This window comes from Corvus hawaiiensis, chromosome 6, assembly GCF_020740725.1.
Source record: "Corvus hawaiiensis isolate bCorHaw1 chromosome 6, bCorHaw1.pri.cur, whole genome shotgun sequence".
In the NCBI taxonomy this organism is placed as follows: Eukaryota; Metazoa; Chordata; class Aves; order Passeriformes; family Corvidae; genus Corvus; species Corvus hawaiiensis.
In genome coordinates this window covers 2,580,077-2,600,553 of record NC_063218.1, presented here as the reverse complement: position 1 = coordinate 2,600,553, position 20,477 = coordinate 2,580,077, and the positions used below count along the sequence as shown (strand labels likewise).

Below are 20,477 nucleotides of genomic sequence, written 5' to 3'. Positions count from 1 at the left end.
AAAACACGAGACTCCTTGGAAACGCAGGCGCTGGGCTGATTTTATCTTTGCTGTGAACCCTCTCGGTGCTCCAGCACAAACCCATCCGGGCTGCTCTGCCTGCAGATGCAATCCCCTCTGCCAGGGAATTTGCTGGAGCCTGGACCAAATAAGGAGCTTGTGGCTAATCTTGGGGAGCAGGAATCAGTCAGTGTCAGGCAGGGCTGGGAGCTCCCTGCGAGCTCCGTGCTGAGCTCCCGGCAGCTCCGGGGGCTCACAGGGCTCCGCACGCTCATCCGGCAGCTGCCGGAGCAAAAACAGCTTTGCAGCAATATTTAGAGAGAGGAAGGAAGGAAGGAGAGCCCCAGAGCTTTAAAAAACACCCTTTTCTTTACCTTTGTGTCTTAAAATACATTCTAAAACCTCGAGCAGTCCTTTGGGCTGGGGCTCAGATGTCTCAGAAAACTTTTCCACGTGGGAGCCGAGTTTTCATCCTGTGAGTCTTTGGTTCCCCAGGGTGTTGGGAGATCCGAGCTCTGCTTTCCAGCTGGGAGGACTCAGCAGCTTAATCCTGGAATCCCAGAGTGGTTTGGGTTGAAGGGACCTTAAAGCCCATCTCATTCCAACCCCCTGCCATGGGCAGGAACACCTTCCACTATCCCAGGGTGCTCCAAGCCTCCTCTCCATGCACTCTCCTTTTCCCACATTTCTGCTCCAGCCGAGTTGCCCAGGGCCAAGAAAACCTCTTTTTATAAAAATCTTGTTTTTCCATGCACCCTGTGGTGTTCTGAACCCCATCCTTCCAGCTCTCCATAGGGAAAACCTCTCTCCCAGAACACCTGTGATGCCCTGAGCAGAAAGATCTGTGCTGGGTCACAGCTGGAGGGTGTGGGATGGACCCTGCATGGGAAATCACCTGCAGCAGGGGTGGCTGTCCTTGAGGATGCACCTCAGCAAGCCCTGGATCCATTGGGAAGTGGGTCCATCCCTGGATCCATCGGGAAGTGGGTCCCCACAGAGGGCCAGGACGAGGAGGTGCTGAGTCATGAGGCGAAGCTGAGTCAAGGAATTGAGAGCAAAATTAATGAGGATTGTTCCCAAAAATGGAGAGCTGGGTGCTGTGCGGGGGGGGACCTGCCCGCCTCTCAGCTCCTTCAGGATGCTCCCGGGAAAGGAAACAGCCACAGGAACGGCAGGGAGATGGAGCCAGCAGGAGAAATCCCCTGAGATGGCCTGAGGGGATGCAGAGCCACCCCAGAGGAGGGGCACGGCCACCCAGAGAGTCCCCCTTTGTCCTTGGCACAGCACAGAGCTCGTCCCTGCTGCTGGAAAGCTGGGCACCAGCTGGGGGGTCCCAAATGGCTCCTGAGGGTTCAGCTCAAACCCGTGGCTGTGCCTCCCTTCCCAGGCAAGGGGGCAGCTAATGGGGTTTCTCTTCCTTCTGTCTGGTTTTATCGAGCCTCGGAGTTGCTGCTGTCCCATTTGGCTGGTATGACCCAGCAGATTCCAGTTATTAAGGATGGAGGGATTTTCTTTCTATCATTCCATGAAAGGAGGGGGCAGCCGGGAGGGGTCGGGCTCTGCTCCCAGGGAACAGGGACAGGAAAGAGGAAACGGCCTCAGGCTGGGCCAGGCGAGGTTTAGGTTGGATATTAGGGGAAATTTCTTCATGGAAAGGGCTGTCCATCCCTGGCACAGCTGCCCAGGGCAGTGCTGGAGGGATTTAAAAGCCGTGTGGATGTGGCACTTGGGGACATGGGGCAGTGGTGGCCTTGGCAGTGCTGGGGGAATGGGTGGACTCGATGATCTTCGAGGGCTTTTCCAACCTAAACAATTCCATGATTCTGTGACGGGGCACCTCACAGACATCTCCGTTTCTTAAGATGTGAGACCAAAACACTTTTTGGTGCCGATCCGGGGAGCTCAGGGGTGCACAGCCACCTCCCTGCAGGAGCCCTTTCCTGCAGGAACCGCAGGGATGTTTAAGGCACGGGTTTGTGGCTCTTCCTGCCAAACAGCCTGACCTGGAGCAGGGCTGGTTCCCGATATCCAGGAGGAGAAATGCTCCAAGGGCATTATTACAGTGACCCACTGACCCAGCTGGCGCCGGGACACTGCTGACCGAGCCCGTGCCAGCGCCAGCTGAATCCCTGCCCTTATCCCAGCCCCACACCAGCCCAGCTTCTCTCCAAACATCCCAAAGCGCCAACCGGTGCATCCTGTGAGAGCCTTCGCTGTGTGCTGCAGCCCCCAGGCACGCTCCCGTCACCGGGAATCGCTTCCTTTCCTGGCTGCCCCGGGAGAGGTGCGCGTTTCCTGCTGCTCCCCTTATCTCTGCCGGCTGCAGGGGCTCAGCGATCTCAGAGCTGCCAGGCTGGGGGGAGAGGCTGCCGGGATTTCCTGCCTCAGCAATCTCTGAGCCAGGGATTCCTCTGCTTTTCCTGCTTCTCGCTGGGAGCCCACGGGAAGGTGAGCCTTCAGCAGGACAGGGAGGTGCCGGCCCCTCCGGCAGCCACATCTGGCAGGAGCGTGACCAGTGGTTTGTCCTGGTTTTCCCAGTTTAGCGCAGGGGTTGGGAGTGTCTCAGTGGTGGGGGCTGTAGGGTCGGGCCAGATCCATCCTCAGCCCCATCCCAGAGCTTCCCCCATTTCCACAGTGTCAGCACATCTGTTTCTGCCCAAAATGCCTCCCAGGAAATGGCTCTGGATTGTTTTTATGCCCAAGCTAAGGGAAGGGATGGACCCTGCAGCCAGAGGCTCTGCCGAGGCACATGGAAGTGATTACAGGGAGCAGTCCTTGCACCACCTCCCTTCCCAGCACAGGGTGTGGGCGAGCACAGCCTGTCCCTGTCCCCAGTCCCCATCCTTGTCCCCATCCCCATCCTTGTCCCCATCCCCATCTTCATTCTCATCCCTGTCCCTATACCCAATCCCATCCACCTCCCAAGACCTATTCCACATCCCCATCCTTGTCCCTTCCCCCATCTTCCTCTTCTTTTTCTATTGCCCATCCTCATCCCCATCCCCATCCTTGTCTCCACCTTTATCCCTGTCCCTATATCCATCCCCATTCCTACACCCATCCCAGTGTCTGTCCCTATCTCTGTCCCCATCCCTATCTCTACCCATTCCCATCTCCCCACCCCAATCATCATCCCTGACCCCATCCACATCATGGTCTCCATCCTTATCCTCATCCCATTTCTTGTCACCATCCTCTTCCTCATCCCTATCCCCATCCCTGTTCCCATCCCCGCTAAGGCTCCCAAAGCCACAGGGATGCCAGCAGGACTCTGCTCCCAAGGCCAGGGCAGGACTCCAGCTCTTCCCAGCTGCCACTTTTTTTTTTGGAGTCGGGAAAAGGCACTTTATAGCACTCTAAAGATTTCAGGAAGCCTGGCAGCTCCTCCTTCCCAGTCCAGAGGATCCTCAGGGCCTGTGTTTTGGATTTTCAACAGTCCCCAAAGATCCCAAGGAGCAGCAAGGTTCTCCTTCCTTTCCCTCCCCCACTTCCTGCCCCCTCTGCCCATTGCCACCTCCGAGGTGCCACCAAATGCCACCATTCCCCGAGGAAGGGACATCCCAGCTGGGATCTCTCACTAGGCAGAGGCGCTGCTGGCCCCTTGCAGCTCCCAATTTCCCTGGAGAGCCATGGAGGTGTTTGAGGTTCAAAGAAAAGCCACTTTTTGGCACGGGGAGCTCCTCGAAGGCTGCGGATCGTGTCCAGCTGGCCTGGACCCTGCTTGATGTCCTAATGGTTTTCCATGGCCAGGCAAAGCGGCTCCTTCCAGGGGCTGAGGCCAGCCAGCTGCCTGCAGCCCAGGGGCAGTGGCTTCTCCAGATGTGGCCCCGGCAGTGACACTCCCTGGAACAGCCAGAATTCCAAACCAGCTCAATCTCAGCACGGGTGGGAGCTGCTTTCCGGGATGAGCGGGATGCAGAGGATTGCACTCTGCCTAGGATGGAGGGGACAGGGGCCGCAGTGACAAATCCCTGTGTCTGCAATGGATGGGGCCGAGGGTGTCCAGCTGCTTCCTACATCAGGATTCCTGTCAGGAATGCCATGAATGTGTCCCTGATTTATTTCTCGCCACAGCCTACAGGAGTTTGACACTTCCCTCCTTGTTATCTGGCATTCCTCGGGCATGGATCTGTCTTGGGACAGATGCAGCACTCCAGGCCAGGGAAGAGGGAAACGCTCCGGGAAGCTGGAGCAGAGCTTTTGGCTGCTCCCAGCCCGGATTTCCAGGAGTGCTCATGGAGTGCAGCTGTCGGGATTTGAGCTCGTCCTCCTCTCCACCGCTGTGGGTGCTCCCACCCCAACACCCCAACCCAAAGGCAGGGTCCTCGATCTCTGCAGAGCTCTCTGGGGGGAGATGATGGATGATGGGACAGAGAAAGGATGAACAGCGCTGACCCCGCGCCCGGCCCTGCGTGCGTGGGGGGCCGCTGGCTGACCGCCTGCCAGTCGAGGCGCACGACGGATTTTGGCCGATGGCTGCCCCCGTCCTCCCCCCGCGGGTCCCCTGTGGATGAGGAGTCACGTTTCTTCCCAGCTCAAGGGAGCGGGAGCCGAGGGAGCGAGCGGGGAGCGGCCAGAGCCTCCCGCCCACGCCGCGACCCCGGCCCCGACCCCGGCTGGACGCGGGCCCGGCCCCGGGGGCGTTGCGGCGAGGCGGGGGGGATGCAGGGCTCGGGGGGGGGGGGGGGGGTTCAGGGCTCCGGGGGGGTGCAGGGCTCCGGGGGGCCGCGGGGCACGAAGATCCCACTCTCCTTCCCTCGGGACACCGCCGCCGTGGTACCCCGCTGCCCCCGGGATGCCGGTACCGGCCCGGGGGATGCGCGGGGATGCGGGACGGGGGGGGCCGCGAGCCGGGACGGATTTTGGGGTGAGACCCGATTGGCCGAGTGCTGCTTGGCCACGCCCCTGCCGGGCTACTCCCCGTCCCGCCCCGCGGCTGGCTCCGCCGGGCCGGGGTCGCCCCGTCCGGTCCGTCCCGCTCCGCTCGTCTCCGCTGCTCCGCTCGGCTTCTCCCGGTCGGGTCCGCTCGGCGCCGTCGGGTTTCCCGTGGCCGGTGTCGGGATGCGGGCGGTGGCGGCGGTGCTGGCGGCGGTGCTGGCGGTGGGGGCAGCCCTGCCCCGCCCGGGGCTGCTCCCGCACGGCCCGGCCCGCGGCGATGCCCGGCTCCGGCCCGGGGACGACGAGAGCTCTCCCGGGCTGCTGCTCCGCCGCGCCCTGCGCCTCTACGGCCGCGCCGCCCGCCGCCTCTACGTGAGTCCCGTCTGGCCCCGGCCCCGCTCCCCTCTCCTCCCCTCCGGCCCCTCTTCCTCCGTGCCCCGCTTCCTCCTCTCCATCATCTCCCTCCGTCCCTCCATCTTCACTCCGTCCTTCCCTCCATCCCTCTGTCCCACCATCCCTCCTTCCTTCTGGCTTTTCACTCCTCCATCTTTCCATCCTTTCTCCCACTCACCCCCTTCCTCCCCAGCCTTTACATCCCCTCCTCCTCCTCCTCCCCGCCCCTGCCCCTCCATGTGCACCTTCGCTGTCCCACCGCACGTGTGTTTTCTCCATCCGTCCATCCATCCATGCATTTTCCCCCTTCCCACCGTCTCCTGCCCGGTGTCTCCGGCTGTGGAGGAACAAGAGGGCTTTCTCCTCCGCAGCTGTTCCCCCCGCCAGCAGCGGCTGCAGCTGGGATGGCCCCTGAGCTGCAGCTCCCTGGGGGATGGAGAAGCCCGAGGTCTTTGTTTTCTGCCCGGCCGGATGGGGCCACGCGGCCTCAGGGCTCTCAGCCCCCTTGCCCCACTGCACCGAGGAGGGGGGGACAGGGCAAGGGGACCAGCGGTGGTGGCACCTCTGCAGCTCCTGAGCACCCTGCGCCGCTCTCCCTGCAGGTGGGGACCAACGGGGTCATCTCCACCCAGGATTTCCCCAGGGAGACCCAGTACGTGGATGACGATTTCCCCACAGACTTCCCCGTCATCGCCCCCTTCCTGGCCGACCTCGACACCTCCGGGGACAGAGGGAACATCTACTACCGGCAGGATGACTCTCGGGACGTGCTGGAGCAGGCTGTGGGATACATCCAGGCCGGGTTCCCTCGCTCTGCTGGCTCCTTCGTGCCCACCAATGCCTTCATTGCCACCTGGGAGGACGTGGGTGCCTACCAGGAGCTCTCCCAGGACACCGAGCCCTCCCTGAAGGTGAGGCCAAGGGGCTGAGCTTGGATGCCCATCCTGCATGGCATGAGAGGAGGAGTTTTTCTCATGTGGCACCCAAAATGCTGAGTCTTGTCTTTCTGAGCAGCTGGATGGTGGCTCCACCCATCCTTGGGTGAGCACTAAGCGGAACATGGAGGTTTTCCCCTCTGCTCAGAGCTGTGCCAGAGGTGGGGCTGTTGGCCAGAAGAGGTTTAGAGGTTGCCTTCATGGCTGGAGTTGCTTGCACAAGGACATGGAGTGATAGGGGAAGGAAGAGAGGCTTCACATGGATGGGATCAGATGTTAGGAAGAAACTCTTGCCTGCGAGGGTGGGGAGGCCCTGGCACAGGGTGCCCAGAGAAGCTGTGGCTGCCCCTGGATCCCTGGAAGTGTCCAAAGTCAGGTTGGATGGGGCTTGGAGCAACCTGGGCTAGTGGGAGGTGTCCCTGCCCATGGCAGGGGGTGGTGGAATGAGATGAGCTTTAAGATCCCCTCAACCCAAACCATTCTGGGATTCCGATTCTTTTCCAACAAAGCTTTCCAGTGCTGGTGGCTCTGGCTTTGCAGGGCAGAGGGTGGCTGGGGGCAGCTGGGGGAGGCCCTGGTTTAGGTCACCCGTTGTGCTCCTGACCTTCACTGGTGGCTCGGGGCTGGTCCTTACTTCTGCCCCTGTGCTGATTACGCTGTTGACGAGGAACCGGCTTTGGAATTTCCACCGTGGGCTGATTTTGTGCCTGGAAAACAAGCTCAGAGGTGGTCTGCCAGGTCAGGGGGGTGACCTGTGCTCTCCACCCACGGGGCTGATAAGGCCCTTGCGTGGGTGGACCTGCAGCGCTGCCTGTCCCCGAAAACGCCAGTCATGAGCTGTCACGTTGGGCCGATGACGTGCTGAGGAGGTGACAGTGACGCTCCGCCAGCTGCGAGGACTCCGGCGAGCTGAATGTGATGAGCTGCACGAGGAGAACTCTGGTGATGGATACCCAGAACTGTGTGATGGGTGATGAGCTCTCACTCTAAGCCCAGCAGCAGCCACCGCGTCCCCAAGGGCCACCAGGAGCCATCCCCAGCCATCCCCCCGTTGCAGGGCCCTTCGGTAGCGCCTTGCCGAGAGGGGAGCCAAGCAAGGCAAGAAGCTGAGGTTTGGAAGGAGGCAAGGCACATTTTTTCCTCTCATTTAAAACTTGGGAAAACAGCTGAAGAGATGCCATCAGGGGCCTCGCAGCGACCTCGCAGCCGTCGAAAACGCAGCCTCCTCTTCTTTTCTCTTCCCAGTTTTTTTCCCCCTCTCTGAGAAGTTTGGATCAGGCTTTAAAACGAAACCGGTCTTGTTTGGAAACGAGGAGCTCCAGGGAGAGCTTCATTCAAGACTCGCTGAAATGCAGCTTGTGCCTGTGCTTTGCTGAGCTCCCCCTTCGCCAAAACTGCTAAAAACCTCCCCAAACACCACTTTTTTTTCCCTGACCAAATGCAGCATTTATGGAAACGCTGCCCTCCTGCTGCTCAGAACCAGGATTGACTCCAAAGTCTTTCCCAGTCTTGCTCTGGAAAGTCATGGCTAATCCCTTTTGAGCCTCAAAAGTAGAAAACTGGGTTAAATGGGGAGTTGAGGATCCCCAAATCCCCTCTTTGGGGGTCCTGCCTGGGTGGGAGGTCTGGCAATGCTGTGTCCCCTCCAACTCCTTGGGACATGCTCCTGGTCCCTGCAGTGACATTTTCCCAGGCTGCAGAGCGGGACAAGCCTGACCCAACTTCTGTAGGAGCAAAACTTGCCCTTTTGGGCTGGAATTTGCCCTTTGCAGCTCTTTGCCGGGAGCTTTTCCCCCCCTTCCTTTCATCCCACCATGCCAGCACATCGATGTCACCAGCATGTCCCCCCTTCGCCACCCACCCCAAGGCAGAATGAGTCCTGCAGCTGCTGCCGTGGTGATTCGGCTGCTGCGTGGGGGAGGAATTCAGCCCCGGGGGCAGAGGGGGTTATCCCGCCCAGCTCCAGCTTTTTGGCCGCCTTTTCGGGGTCTCTGAATGCCCGAGTGTGTGACAGGCACAACAAGGCTCTTTATATCCCGCGGGGCTGCCAGGAAATCCAGCGATGCTCTGGGGGCCCTGCGCCCCAAAATCGGGGCTGGTGCTGTGGGCGTGGAGTGGGGGGAGCCCCCACCCTCCCTCCCGCTGCTCCGGGGGTGAAATGGGGAGTTTAATCATTTTTCCTGCGTGCTCGGTGGGAAGGGCTGCTCCCTGCTTGGGGTTATTTGCTGGGGTTGGTTTCTCCGCATGCGGAGGGTGTGGATTGTCGGGCGGCTCGGGAGGGCTGTGCTGGCTCCGTGGCCTCCCCAGCCGTGGGTTGTGGCCGCGGTGCCGCTGCCTGGCACGGCCCCAAGGCTTGCAGGGCTGGCAGGGCAGGAGGCCAGCCTGCCTATAGCGGGATGTATGGGAAGCTGGGAGCACAGGAATGTTTTTTCCGGAGGAAACCGAGCTAAAAATGTTCTCAGGGACAAGCGGGGGGTGTGGGTTTTCCTCTGGTGCTGATGGGATGGAGCAGGGGGGTGTCAGTGCGAGCGGGACAGGAGTGAGGGGCTCCCAGGACTCAGTGCCAACCCTGTGCAGGGGTTACAGGGCCAGGGATGCTCCTTGGGACACCCTTGCACTGAGGGGGTGGCCTGGCTGTGCCGTGGGCTCCTGGGAGGATGCTGAGCATCCTCCCAGGTTGTGGCACTTGGGGTTTGGCTGGGCAGGAGCAGCCCCAGCTCCTGCTGTTCCCCAGGAGGTCTCTGCAGGCTGATCCTGGAATGGTTTGGGTTGGAAGGGACCTTAAAGAACATCCAGTCCCTGCCATGGGCAGGGACACCTTCCACTAGCCCAGGTGGCTCCAAGCCCCATCCAACCTGGCCTGGAACACTTCCAGGGATCCAGGGGCAGCCACAGCTTCTCTGGGCACCCTGTGCCAGGGCCTCCCCACCCTCCCAGCCAGGAATTCCTTCCAAATATCCCATCTATCCCTGCCCTCTGGCAGTGGGAAGCCATTCCCTGTGTCCTATCCCTCCGTTCTTTGTCCCCAGTCCCTCTCCAGCTCTCCTGGAGCCCCTTTAGGCCCTGCAAGGGGCTCTGAGCTCTCCCTGGAGCCTTCTCTTCTCCAGGTGAGCACCCCCAGCTCTCCCAGCCTGGCTCCATGGAGGTGCTCTCTGTTGGAGGGCCCTTTTGGGGTGCTTGCATGCCCTGTGGTGTGTGTGGGGCTGCCTCCCACATCCCTGCTCCCTCCCCTGCCGTGTTCCTGTCCCTCCATGCCATCCATCTGTCCCGCTCTCCCTCTGGCAGCTCAACACCTTCCAGGCAGTCATAGCCTACAACGATGAGGACACCTACACCATCTTCCTCTACCCCAACGGCGGCCTCCAGTTCCTGGGGACGCGACCCAAGGAGTCCTACAACGTCCAGCTGGAGCTGCCAGCCAGGGTGGGCTTCAGCTGGGGGGACAGCGACGACCCGAAGAGGGACGGGCTCTTCCACAGCCTGGCCAGCAGCGAGCAGGCTCTGAGGAGCCTGGAGAGGTGTGTGGCACCTGGGGGCTGTGGGGATGGCCAGGGGGAGCAGGGTCACCTTCTCCCAGCCCTGGAGGTTTTTAGAGCCTGGAAGAATTTGGGGAGTGAGCTGGGGGTGCTGGGCTGCCTCAGCTGCACGGGAGCTGTATTGGGGTCCTGGAGGGGTGGTGTCACCTTTGGGGTGGCTTTTCCAGCGCGCCCGCGATGATGTCCGTGTGTGCTGTGTCCACAGGGAGAGCAACACGGGAATTCCCGGCGTGTGGGTTTTCCACGTGGGCGGCGTGGAGCACGTGGAGCCGGGGGGCAGTGAGGGAGCCGCTCCTGCCGTGCCTCAGAGCCCCCCTGGGCACCCCAATCCCGGCACCACCGGCTACAGCCGCCCCCTCTCCGGCCACACGTCCATGGCTCAGCGTCCCAGCCACGGCTCCCGCTCCCCGGTGCTCCTGGGCTTTGTCCCCAGCAGGAGGGACGCCCAGCAGGGCTACTCTGCCAACCCCTCCTCCTACAGCTCTGGCCACCACGGCGTCGGCGTGGAGGAGGACGTGCATTTCAACCCTGATGGTGAGCGGCCACAGCCCTTGCGATGGCCCAGCGGGGACAATGACCCCACGGGGTGATGACCCAATGGGGACAGTGACCGAGCAGGAATGGCTCGTGGCGGGTGGCTCCCTAAAAATGGCCCCTGGCTGTGAGTTCACCCCTTCCCAAGCAGCTGGTGCTGGAGGAGGGTGGGTTGGAGCTGCTCCTGCAAAGCTGTTGCCTTCCAGCGCCTCCTCTCAGCCCAGTCCCGCTGCCAAGGGGCTGCTGCAGCCACACAGCCCTGCCCGCCGGGCTTGCCGTGGGAAAAGGCGGGAGGCTTGGAGCACGGGAGGGGGTGGGATGCTCAGGGGACAGGTCCCAGCAGGAGGCCGGGACTGGCCTTGCCGCCCTCCCCGCCACCCAGCCAGCCGTGGAGTCGCTGTGGCACGTGCCCGGGGGAGCAGAGCCCCGTCCTCAGCCAACTGTCTCCCAAAAATACCCTCAGGAATTTGATCTCCTGCCCTCTGTCAGATCTGCCTGAAATCGGGGAACAGGTTCCAAACCTTCCACCACCACTCTGCATCCCGGGTGACTCCCTTGGGAACCGCCACTGCCAGCTGGCTCGTGGTGTTTTTGGGGCCAAGAAGGCAAGGCACCCCCCCACCATGAGGGGTGGCTTTGTCACCGCATCCCCAACCTTTTCCCTTTGTCCCCAGTGTTCACCTACAGCGCAGCCAGCAAGGAGACGTGTGCCCAGCACCACGGGCGCTGCTCCCCTCACGCCTTCTGCACCGACTACGCCGCCGGCTTCTGCTGCCACTGCCGGGCCACCTTCTACGGGAACGGGCGGCAGTGCCTGCCCGAAGGTACGCGGGGCGGGCGGCGGGGACGGGCAGCCCGTGCCTGGGTGGCCGCTGCCAGGGGTGCCCGTCTCCCCACCCAGGGGCCGTGCATCGCCTCAACGGGAAGGTGAGCGGGAGCCTGAGGGTGGGACGGGCGTCCGTCCGCTTCCAGGACGTGGACCTGCACGCCTACATCGTGGGCAGCGACGGCAGAGCCTACACGGCCATCAGCGGGGTGCCCCAGCCTGCTGCCCGTGCCCTGCTGCCCCTGCTGCCTGTCGGGGGGCTCTTCACGTGGCTCTTTGCCCTGGAGGAGCCCGGCTCTGAGAATGGCTTCAGCATCACCGGTGAGCAGAGATTCGGGATGTGCCATCGCGCCAAGGGGTGTGGCTTCTGCGGGGTGGCTCCTTGGGGTGGGTGGTGAGGGGGTCAGGGCAGCTCCGTGGCTTCTCCAATCCCTCTCTCAGCTGGCTGTCACCTCTTGCTGTGAGCTCCCATGGATGGGCTGGGGGAAGGACGCTTTGGGGTTGTCCCTACAAATGGTGCCCATGCCCTTTTCCTGCCCAGGCGCTGAATTCACCCAGAACCTGGAGGTGACGTTTTACCCCGGCGGGGAGACGGTCCAGGTCACTCAGACAGCCGAGGGCCTGGGGCCGGACAATTATTTAAGCCTCAGGACACACATCCAGGGCGAGCTGCCGTTCCTGCCGGAGAACGTCACCGTCCGCATCACTCCCTACAAGGAACTCTACTCCTACTCCAGCTCAGGTAAGACCTGTGCTCACCTGGCTTCAGTTCCTCGCACACCACCCCTAAATTCCCAAAGACAACCGAGCCACATTGACGCTGACACAATCTTTCCCACATCCCACGGGGTTCTCCGTGCCGTCCGGCAGCCGTGACCTCCTCAGGCCAGCGGGAATACACGGTGGCCGCGGGCACTGCCAACCAGACCTTGTCCTACCGCCTGCGCCAGAACATCACCTTCTCGGGGTGCCCGCACTCGAGGCTGCCGGCGTGGCAGCAGCTCTCCGTGGCGCGCGCCTTCGCCCTCTTCGACAGCCACGAGCACGTCCTGCGCTACGCCCTGGCCGCCCGCATCGGCCCGGCACGAGGTGAGCGCCAGCACCTACCCCCGGGTGCCAATCCCGGTGCCAATCCAGGGTGCCAGCCCCCAGTGGGGATGCTGCCATCTCCCAAAGCTGCCGTGTGCTCGCTTTGCCCAAAATCAGCCAGAAAAGAGGGGTTTTCCAAGCAGTTGGAGCTGCAGCGCTCCTGGCAGGGTGGGGGTGGCACGGCCGTGGTTCCCTGCATGGGACAAAGGCACTGTGGCACATTTGATGCCAGCATCGGGTATAAGTGGGGATGGTCACTCCCTGTGTCTCCCAGATCTCTTATTCCCCCCTACATCCCTCTGTGCCCGCAGACGATGCCGAGAATCCTGGGGTGAGCCCGTGCCACGATGGCACCCACACGTGCGAGGCGCCGGCGCGCTGCCGGCCCGGCGTGGGCACCGAGTACACGTGCGAGTGCACGGCCGGGTACCGCGGGGATGGACGGGGCTGCCGAGGTCAGTGGGGCTGGGGGGTGGGTGCTGGGGGGGAACTGGTGGGTCTGTGTCCATCAGGCACCAAGGTGGTCAGTGCTATTTGGGATGCTGGGATGTCACAGCACCCACAGAGCTTCACCAAGTGTGTAGATGAATCATGGGGGGAAACTGAGGCAGGGTGCTGGAGGTCCCTGGGGAAGTGCAAGAAAAGAAGAGCAAGCAGAAAAGAGGAGGAAAAAAAGGAGAGATGGGAAAAAAGCAAAGCCAGTGGAAAAAGAATCCCTGTATTTCATAAATGCAGCCAGCTTCGTTGTTGCTTTGCTATCACACCAAACTTCACATTGCAAATTTATCTTCCAAATTTGGAGTCCCTTTCCACAAGAAGCTGCCCAGTGCCAGTGAGTTGCACTGCACAGTGATGCTGGTGAGGAGTTCAAGGATCCTGCCTTTCCAAAGGAACAGGATTAAGTGACCAGTCTGATCTCTAGTTTTAAATCATAAATAGCCCCAAATATTGGTGTGCCTCGAACGAGTGCTTCTTTATCAAAACTATACCCCAAAAGCAGTTTTGGTTTTTTTTCCCTTCTATTTTGAGCTGGTCAGAAAGTTAATTCTGTAGCTGATTAAGTTCAGTGACAGACACAGGATGGGCAGCACAGGGCAGGATATTCCCTGTCAGCCCAGGAGCAGCCTGAAGATGGGGGTGTCCCACCACCATCGGGGTGCTCGGTGTCTCCTTCTTTCCCTAGATGTGGACGAGTGCTCCGAGGGCCTGAGCCAGTGCGGCCCCTTCTCCGTGTGCCTGAACGTGCCGGGCAGTTACCGCTGCGAGTGCCGCGGCGGGTACCGGCCAGCGGGGGACGGGCAGGCGTGTGTGCGTAAGTGCTGGCCCCAGTCGGGGTGTCCCCATCTCCTGTGCCTCACAGACGTGCCCTGATCACCCCTCCCCTGTCCCCACAGCGCTGGCACCGGCGAGTGACCCCTGCGAGGCCGGGCGGCACCCCTGTGCTCCGGGGGACCGGGCGCGGTGCCTGTCCCACGGCGACGGCCGCGCCACCTGCGAGTGCCTCCCCGGCTACACCGGCGACGGCATCCACTGCTCCGGTAAGGTGGGCATGGGAGGGACCCCACGCCGCGGCTGCCAGGGTGTCCCTGTCCCTGCTGGTGCCATCTTCCCTCTGCACAGATGTGGATGAGTGTGCCGAGAGCCCGTGTCACCCGGCTGCTACCTGCTACAACACCCCGGGCTCCTTCTCCTGCCGCTGCCAGCCCGGCTACGTGGGCGACGGCTTCCAGTGCACGTATGGTGAGGTGCCCGCTCCCCCCGTGCCCTCTCTGCCTGGCACAGCTTCCCCGGCCTCACTCTCCTCTTCTTTTTTGGCAGAAGGGAACCCGCAGCGCCTCACGCCCTGCCAGCACGAGCGGATGTACCCGCGGGAGGTGCCACCCCTGGGCGATGGCCACGTGCCCCAGTGCGACGAGCAGGGCCGGTACCGGCCCCTGCAGTGCCACGGCAGCTCTGGGCACTGCTGGTGCGTGGACGCGGCGGGGCAGGAGATCGCCGGCACCCGGACGGCGCCGGGCACCACCCCGCCACGCTGCGGGAGCCCAGGTCAGTGAGTGACATCCTCCAGGGGTGAGGGGAGCGGGGTCAGGTCCCTGGGCACCTGGCTGGCATCCCAATGGCATCCCACTCCAGTCCAGCCACCAGCAGCACGGGGACAGTGGGGCCACAGTGAATGGAGGGGAGCCGTAAACTAAAGAGCCATAAATTAAAACATCCTAAGTTTCACCTCAACGTAGGAAGAACTTCTTTATGTTGAGGGTGGCAGAGCCCTGGAAAAGCTGCCCAGGGAGGGTGTGGAGTCTCCCTCTCTGGAGGCATTCCAAACCCGCCTGGACACATCCCTGTGTCACCTGCTCCAGGTGACCCTGCCTTGGCAGGGAGATTGGACTGGAGGATCTCCAGAGGTCCCTTCCAACCCTAAGGATTCTGTGACTCTGTGCCCCTCTGCCCAATCACCTTTCTGCGGCTTCACTGAGGGCAGGGTGCTCTCAAGTGGGTGCATCGAGGGGTTCCTGGGTGTTTTCGGTGCCCTGGCCCATGGGGTTACAGTGGCTGTGGCCATTGGACCACCTCCTGTGTCAGCCTGTGGAGGGGACAGCTATGGGGTGTGGAGTGGGCTGGAGTGGGGCAGCCCTGCCCCCTCCTTCCCCCAAACCAAGGGGTGCTGAAAGACTGGGGTGAAGCAGGGCCAAACCCAGGTGCCAAGTGGCTCCAGGGGAGCCACGTGGCACCCCCTGAGCCCGGGGTGGGGGCATTTGCCGCCGGCAGAGTCCATCCAGCAGCTGACGCCCTGCGAACACGCGAGGATGTACCCGCGGGAGGTGCCACCGGGGCCTTCACCCGTGGGCGACGGCCACGTGCCCCAGTGCGACGAGCAGGGCCGGTACCGGCCCCTGCAGTGCCACGGCAGCTCCGGGCACTGCTGGTGCGTGGACGTGGCAGGGCAGGAGATCGCCGGCACCCGGACGGCGCCGGGCACCACCCCGCCACGCTGCGGGAGCCCAGGTCAGTGCCTGGGGAGCATCCTCGGTGTGGGGGCACAGCCAGCAGGGAGAGGGGGACACGGGGCTCTGAGTGCCCTGAGTGGGGAGGCTGACAGGGGGTGACTGTCACCTTCCCCGTGCCAGAGCCCACGGAGCGGCCCCCCAGCATGTGCGAGCGCTGGCGGCAGAGTTTGCTGGAGCACTACGGGGGCAGCCCCCGCGGGGACCAGTACGTGCCACAGTGCGATGCCAGCGGCGACTTCACCCCGCTGCAGTGCCACGGGGACAGCGGCTACTGCTGGTGCGTGGAGCAGAGCGGCCGGGAGATCCCGGGGACGCGCTCCGAGCCCGGCACCACCCCGCCCTGTAAGAGCCCAGCACCCCAAAGTCACCCTGCCACACCTACAGCTCAGGCGCCGTGCCCCGCTCCGGGTGTGGAGCCGAGGGGACAGCGCTCCCTGAGCCATCTCTGTGCCCTCCGACGTGCCAGGTCTGCCCAGCGTCGCCTCGCCCAGTGTCCGGCCCGAGCCCCGGCCTGACGTGTCCCCACCGGCCACGGGGACGTTTCTGCTCTACGCCCAGGGCCAGCAGATCGGGTACCTGCCGCTGAACGGCACCCGGCTGCAGAAGGAGGCGGCCAAGACCCTTCTCTCCCTGCATGTACGGTATCCTTGGGATGGGGATGGGGTGCAGGAATGCCGGGGGGAGTTTGGGACAGGCTGGTGCTGCCACTCGGTGTTTTCACCTCTCTCTGGACCACTTGTCTGAGCTGTCGGAGTTTGAGGGGTCACCTCTTGAGGGTTGATGTTGGTATTTGGGGACATTGGCTGTGCTGGCTGCCTTGGTGGCACTTCGGACAAGTGACAGGACAACGGGGGATGGCTTCCCAATGACAGAGGGCAGGGTTAGATGGGATATTGGGATGAAATTATTAACTGGGGGGGTGCTGAGGCCCTGGCTCAGGTTGCCCAGAGGAGCTGTGGCTGCCCCTGGATCCCTGGAAGTGCCCAAGGCCTGGCTGGAGCAGCCTGGGCTAGTGGAAGGTGTCCCTGCCCATGGCAGGGGGTGGAATGAGATGATCTTTAAGGCCCCTTCCAGCCCAAACCATTCTGGGATCCTATGGATTCTATTTTCACCTCCCTCCAGCCATCCCCAGCAGAGAGGCAAGTCCTGGACAGATCCCAGAGCTGGGACTGCTCACAAAGGGAAGGAGTTCAGGAGCTCCCAGAGCTCTCCAGGGTTGGTCACAGCCCAGACTTCCAGCTGCAGAGCTCTGCTGCACACTTCCCTTTTTTCCTTCCTTGGACTCCCCTTGGAGCGTGTCCATGTGCATCTCCAGCCAGGCCAGACCAAGGCAGAGGAACGCTGAAATCTGGGCCACGACCCTCCCTGCACCCTGGGGAAGTGAAAGACCTTGCCAAGTATTCCCTCTCCCCATCCTGAAGGTCATTTCCCTGGGCTGGCTTCACTCTTGGAGCAGCCTCTCCTTGAGGCAAAGGGTTCAAATCCATCTGGATGTGGGTGTGAGCCTGCACCAGCTGCCCTAAAATCCTCTGCTGCGGGATTCAGCCGGGAGGGTGCAGTGGGAACCCGTCAGGGGCGGGTTTTAGCTGGGGAAATGGGATTTGAGTGTCACTCCCCACTTGCAGCGTGTCCCAGGCAGCTCTCAGTGCCGGCTGCTGGGATGAGGAAGCTCCTGGATGCTCCTGGCAGGATCTCACCCCGTGTCCCTCTCCCGACCCTGGCAGGGCTCCATTGTGGTGGGGATCGACTACGACTGCCGGGAGAAGATGATCTACTGGACCGACGTGGCTGGCCGGACCATCAGCCGGGCGGGCCTGGAGCCAGGCTCCGAGCCAGAGACCATCATCAGCTCAGGTGTGGCCAGCGTGTCCCCAGTGTCACCTGCCCAAAGCCACATCTGCTGTTCCCACCGCAGCTCCGGGCTCCTCCCATCCCTCGGCTTCGGGCTGGGGATTCCTGAGGGATCCTGGAGCACCATTTCCCTGAGCGCGGCCATCCCCCACCAGGGCTCATCAGCCCCGAGGGCCTGGCCGTGGACCACCTGCGCCGGGCCGTGTTCTGGACGGACAGCGGGCTGGACAGGATCGAGCGCGCCCGGCTGGACGGCTCCGAGCGCCGCGTGCTCTTCGACACCGAGCTCGTCAACCCCCGCGCCATCGCCGTGGACCCCGTCCGAGGGTGAGCAGCAGAAATCCCACAGGGATTCGGACACGGGGCTTTGCAAGGTGCAAAACTCGGCCCTGCCGAGGCCCCGTCCTGACCCGGCACACCCTGTAGGAGGGATTGGCTCTGTTCCCCAGCCCCTCTTTTATTTAACAATGCAGGATTTGGCTAAAGCTGCTGTTTCAGTATCAGGATGTAGATTATTTGGAAAAGCTTTGGAAACACAGGCTGTGCCTCCAGGGTGTTGTTGGGATACAAAATGTGCTACTCCTAAGGCTCGCCCTCATCGAGGAGCTGCAGTTTGGGTCATAAACATGTTTGGTATCGTTCTGCTTTGCTTGGAGAGGTTTTTTCCTAATCAAATAAAGCTGGTTCAGGCACTGATAAGGGGAAAACCAGGCCTTGCTCCTGGCAAGAACCAGGATAACCTCCCACCACTCCTTACTGTTGTGTGCCCTGTTTGTGCATTATTTCCCAAGCAACCTTTACTGGACGGACTGGAATCGTGAAGCTCCCAAAATCGAAACTTCCACTGTCAACGGAGCCAACAGGAGGGTCCTGGTGCACACAGACATTGGTTTACCCAATGGCCTGACTTTTGACCCCTTCTCCAAGCTGCTGTGTTGGGCAGACGCAGGTAATGTCCCCAAGGATGGACCAGAAAATGTCACACTGAGCTTTGAGGGAAAAACCTGGATGTCTTCAGCCCAGTGCTACCTGTGGGCTCCACTGTGGTGCCAGGCGAGGTTTAGATTGGATTTTAGGAAATATTTCTTCATGGAAAATGTTGTTGCTCAGGGCAGTGGTGGAGTCCTCGTTCCTGGAGGGATTTCAAAGCCGTGTGGATGTGGCACCTGGGGACATGGAGCACTGGTGGCCTTGGCAGTGCTGGGGAATGGCTGGACTTGGCCTTAGAGGATTTTTCCAACCTAAATGTTATGATTCTACATCTTTAGGCTGAAAAGCTGTTTCAAAATGTAATAAATCAGGAGAAGGTTCTTCCCCCAGAGGCTGCTGGGCCCTGCCCAGGCTCCCCAGGGAATGGGCACGGCCCCGAGGCTGCCAGAGCTCCAGGAGCGCTTGGACAGCGCTGCCAGGGATGCCCAGGGTGGGATTGTTGGGGTGTCTGTGCAGGGCCTGGAGCTGGGCTGGATAATCCCTATGGGGCTATGGAATACACAGAACATATTTGGGATGGCATTTTCAGTGGGATGGGGAATATGTTGGTTCTTTGAACAGGCACCAAACACCTGGAATGCACATTCCCGGACGGCACAGGCCGGCGCGTCATCCAGAGCAACCTCAACTACCCCTTCAGCATCATCAGCTACGCCAACCACTTCTACCACACGGACTGGAGACGGTGAGCAGGGAAAAACCCAACCCCTGCACGGCTGGGAATGCTGAGCTTCCCTCCCTGACAGGAATCCCAGCCTGCTCCCAAATCCTGGAGCTTCCCCAGAGCTCTCGTGGGTCTCTGCAGAGCTGAAAGTGGCTTCAGCAACATCTGCTTGTAAATCTCAGCACGGAGCAGTTGTTTAGACACAAGCCCAGCTCCCTGGGAGGGATAAAACAGTGGTTTGGGGGTTTTTTTTAAGCTAAAACTTGGCTCAAGTGTCTGGATCTCGATTAGGTCCAAGGAAAGATCCTGTCCTCAGCCGTTCCCTTTGCCTCGGCAGCAGGAACTCGCCTCTATTCCCACTCCAGCTGGAAGCTCTCACAACTCCCATCCAGTCTTACATTACAACAAACACTTAAAGGCTTGCCACGCTTGGAGGAGACTCTCAGGGAGATAATCTCTCCTTGGAAGGCTCTTTTCTGTGGCTGCCTCACCAGAGAGAAATGCACTGAATGAGCTGGAGGAGGATTTTACGGGGCAAATTTCTTTCCACTTGTCCTGCAGGTGTTCAGACCAAGCTTTTCAGCTGCCTGTTCTTAAAACACACATAAAGAAGGGAAAAAACCCCCAAGTTTCATAGGTGAATAAAACACTTCTTCCCCTTTTTCCACCAGGGATGGGGTGATAGCTGTCAATAAAGAAACTGGCTCCTTCACTGACGAGTATCTTCCAGAGCAGCGGTCCCACCTCTATGGGATAACAGCAGTTTATCCCTACTGCCCTGGAGGTAAAACCCACCCCAAACCCCATCCCCTCGTGAATTCTGATGGCTGCTGGCTGCCTGATGCACTAAAAACCTCCATTTCTCCCTGCAGCCAGGAAATAGCAACTCCAATTTCAAGGAAACAACAATCTTTGCACCCAGGAGAGTTTCAGACCCACAGAACTGTCACTGCATACAAGGGGGGGAAAGTCCCTCACCGAGGCCCATGAAGTGCCCTGCTTTCCTGCAAAAGATTTTCAAGTATTTTTTCGAGTTATACCTCAAGACTTTACTACTGTATTTTTTTTACCAAGTGGAAAACAATGAGATATCACCAAAAAAGGGTCCTGGGAAGCTCAAGCCATGACTCAAACTCTTGCTTTTGCAAGATTTAAAATGTAGGTTGTTTTTTTTTTCACTCCAATGTTTTATTTTTTTGGAAGAAGGATGGGTTCATTTTTCATCGTTCTGACAATCTGACCAAGAGGTCCTTTTATCCAAAATAAATTAAGTGCCTGTGGGAAGCTGTGAATGCAGTAAATTGCTGGGTCTAAATAACCACCAGCCCTGAAGCCAGAGACTCTGTGTGTGCTCCAAAATCCTGCAGAACGGGGATGGGATGTGGCAAAGGCGTTGAAGATTTTCCAGAGGATGATTCTGTGTTTTCACCACTGCCTCCATGCATGTCTTTTAGTATTTATATTAGAAGAATATGCTAGAATTGATCTGTTCATGCTTGTTGGGTCTTCCAAGTGCCTTCCTAGACCTGCCCAGTGTAGACCAAGACATGTTCAGAAATACCAGTTACATTGTAATGCTTCACTTTTTCTAGGTTACTTCCATAATTGAATAAAAAAGGTTGGTTTAAGTTTCCCTTTGGATTCAGTTTTTCAGTATTTCAGTGGCAAGGGAATATTTCAGCATGGGGAAGCAGCAAGCAAGCCAGGAGCAAGTTGTTCCTAGGGCAGCACCTCAGGAAAAGAAGGTTTTATGTAACATTCCCCTCACCACAA

At 60.4% G+C, this 20,477-nt stretch overlaps 1 protein-coding gene and 1 long non-coding RNA gene across 3 annotated transcripts; one reads left to right on the top strand and one right to left on the bottom strand.

The window, feature by feature from the left end:
• Positions 1 to 346: 346 nt before the first annotated feature.
• LOC125327599 lies at positions 347 to 5,758 on the bottom strand. Its single transcript, XR_007204327.1, has 3 exons — positions 5,517 to 5,758; positions 896 to 1,035; positions 347 to 550 (listed from the first exon to the last, which is right to left on the bottom strand). It is a non-coding gene; the product is annotated as an uncharacterized LOC125327599 (long non-coding RNA).
• NID2 (nidogen 2) lies at positions 4,964 to 20,337 on the top strand. 2 transcript variants are annotated; one of them, XM_048307273.1, is made up of 22 exons: positions 4,964 to 5,250; positions 5,874 to 6,182; positions 9,492 to 9,724; positions 9,948 to 10,276; positions 10,951 to 11,100; positions 11,178 to 11,423; positions 11,644 to 11,844; positions 11,973 to 12,191; positions 12,503 to 12,646; positions 13,375 to 13,503; positions 13,586 to 13,729; positions 13,812 to 13,931; positions 14,010 to 14,237; positions 14,961 to 15,197; positions 15,320 to 15,541; positions 15,666 to 15,835; positions 16,924 to 17,053; positions 17,206 to 17,377; positions 17,842 to 17,999; positions 18,602 to 18,725; positions 19,376 to 19,488; positions 19,577 to 20,337. In XM_048307273.1, exons 1-22 carry the CDS (start codon positions 5,062 to 5,064, stop codon positions 19,585 to 19,587), a joined length of 3,978 nt encoding a protein of 1,325 aa, XP_048163230.1. In that variant the 5' UTR covers positions 4,964 to 5,061; the 3' UTR covers positions 19,588 to 20,337. The 2 variants fall into 2 exon arrangements, with proteins under 2 accessions (XP_048163230.1, XP_048163231.1); XM_048307274.1 differs by lacking the exon at positions 14,961 to 15,197.
• The last annotated feature ends 140 nt before the right edge of the window (positions 20,338 to 20,477 follow it).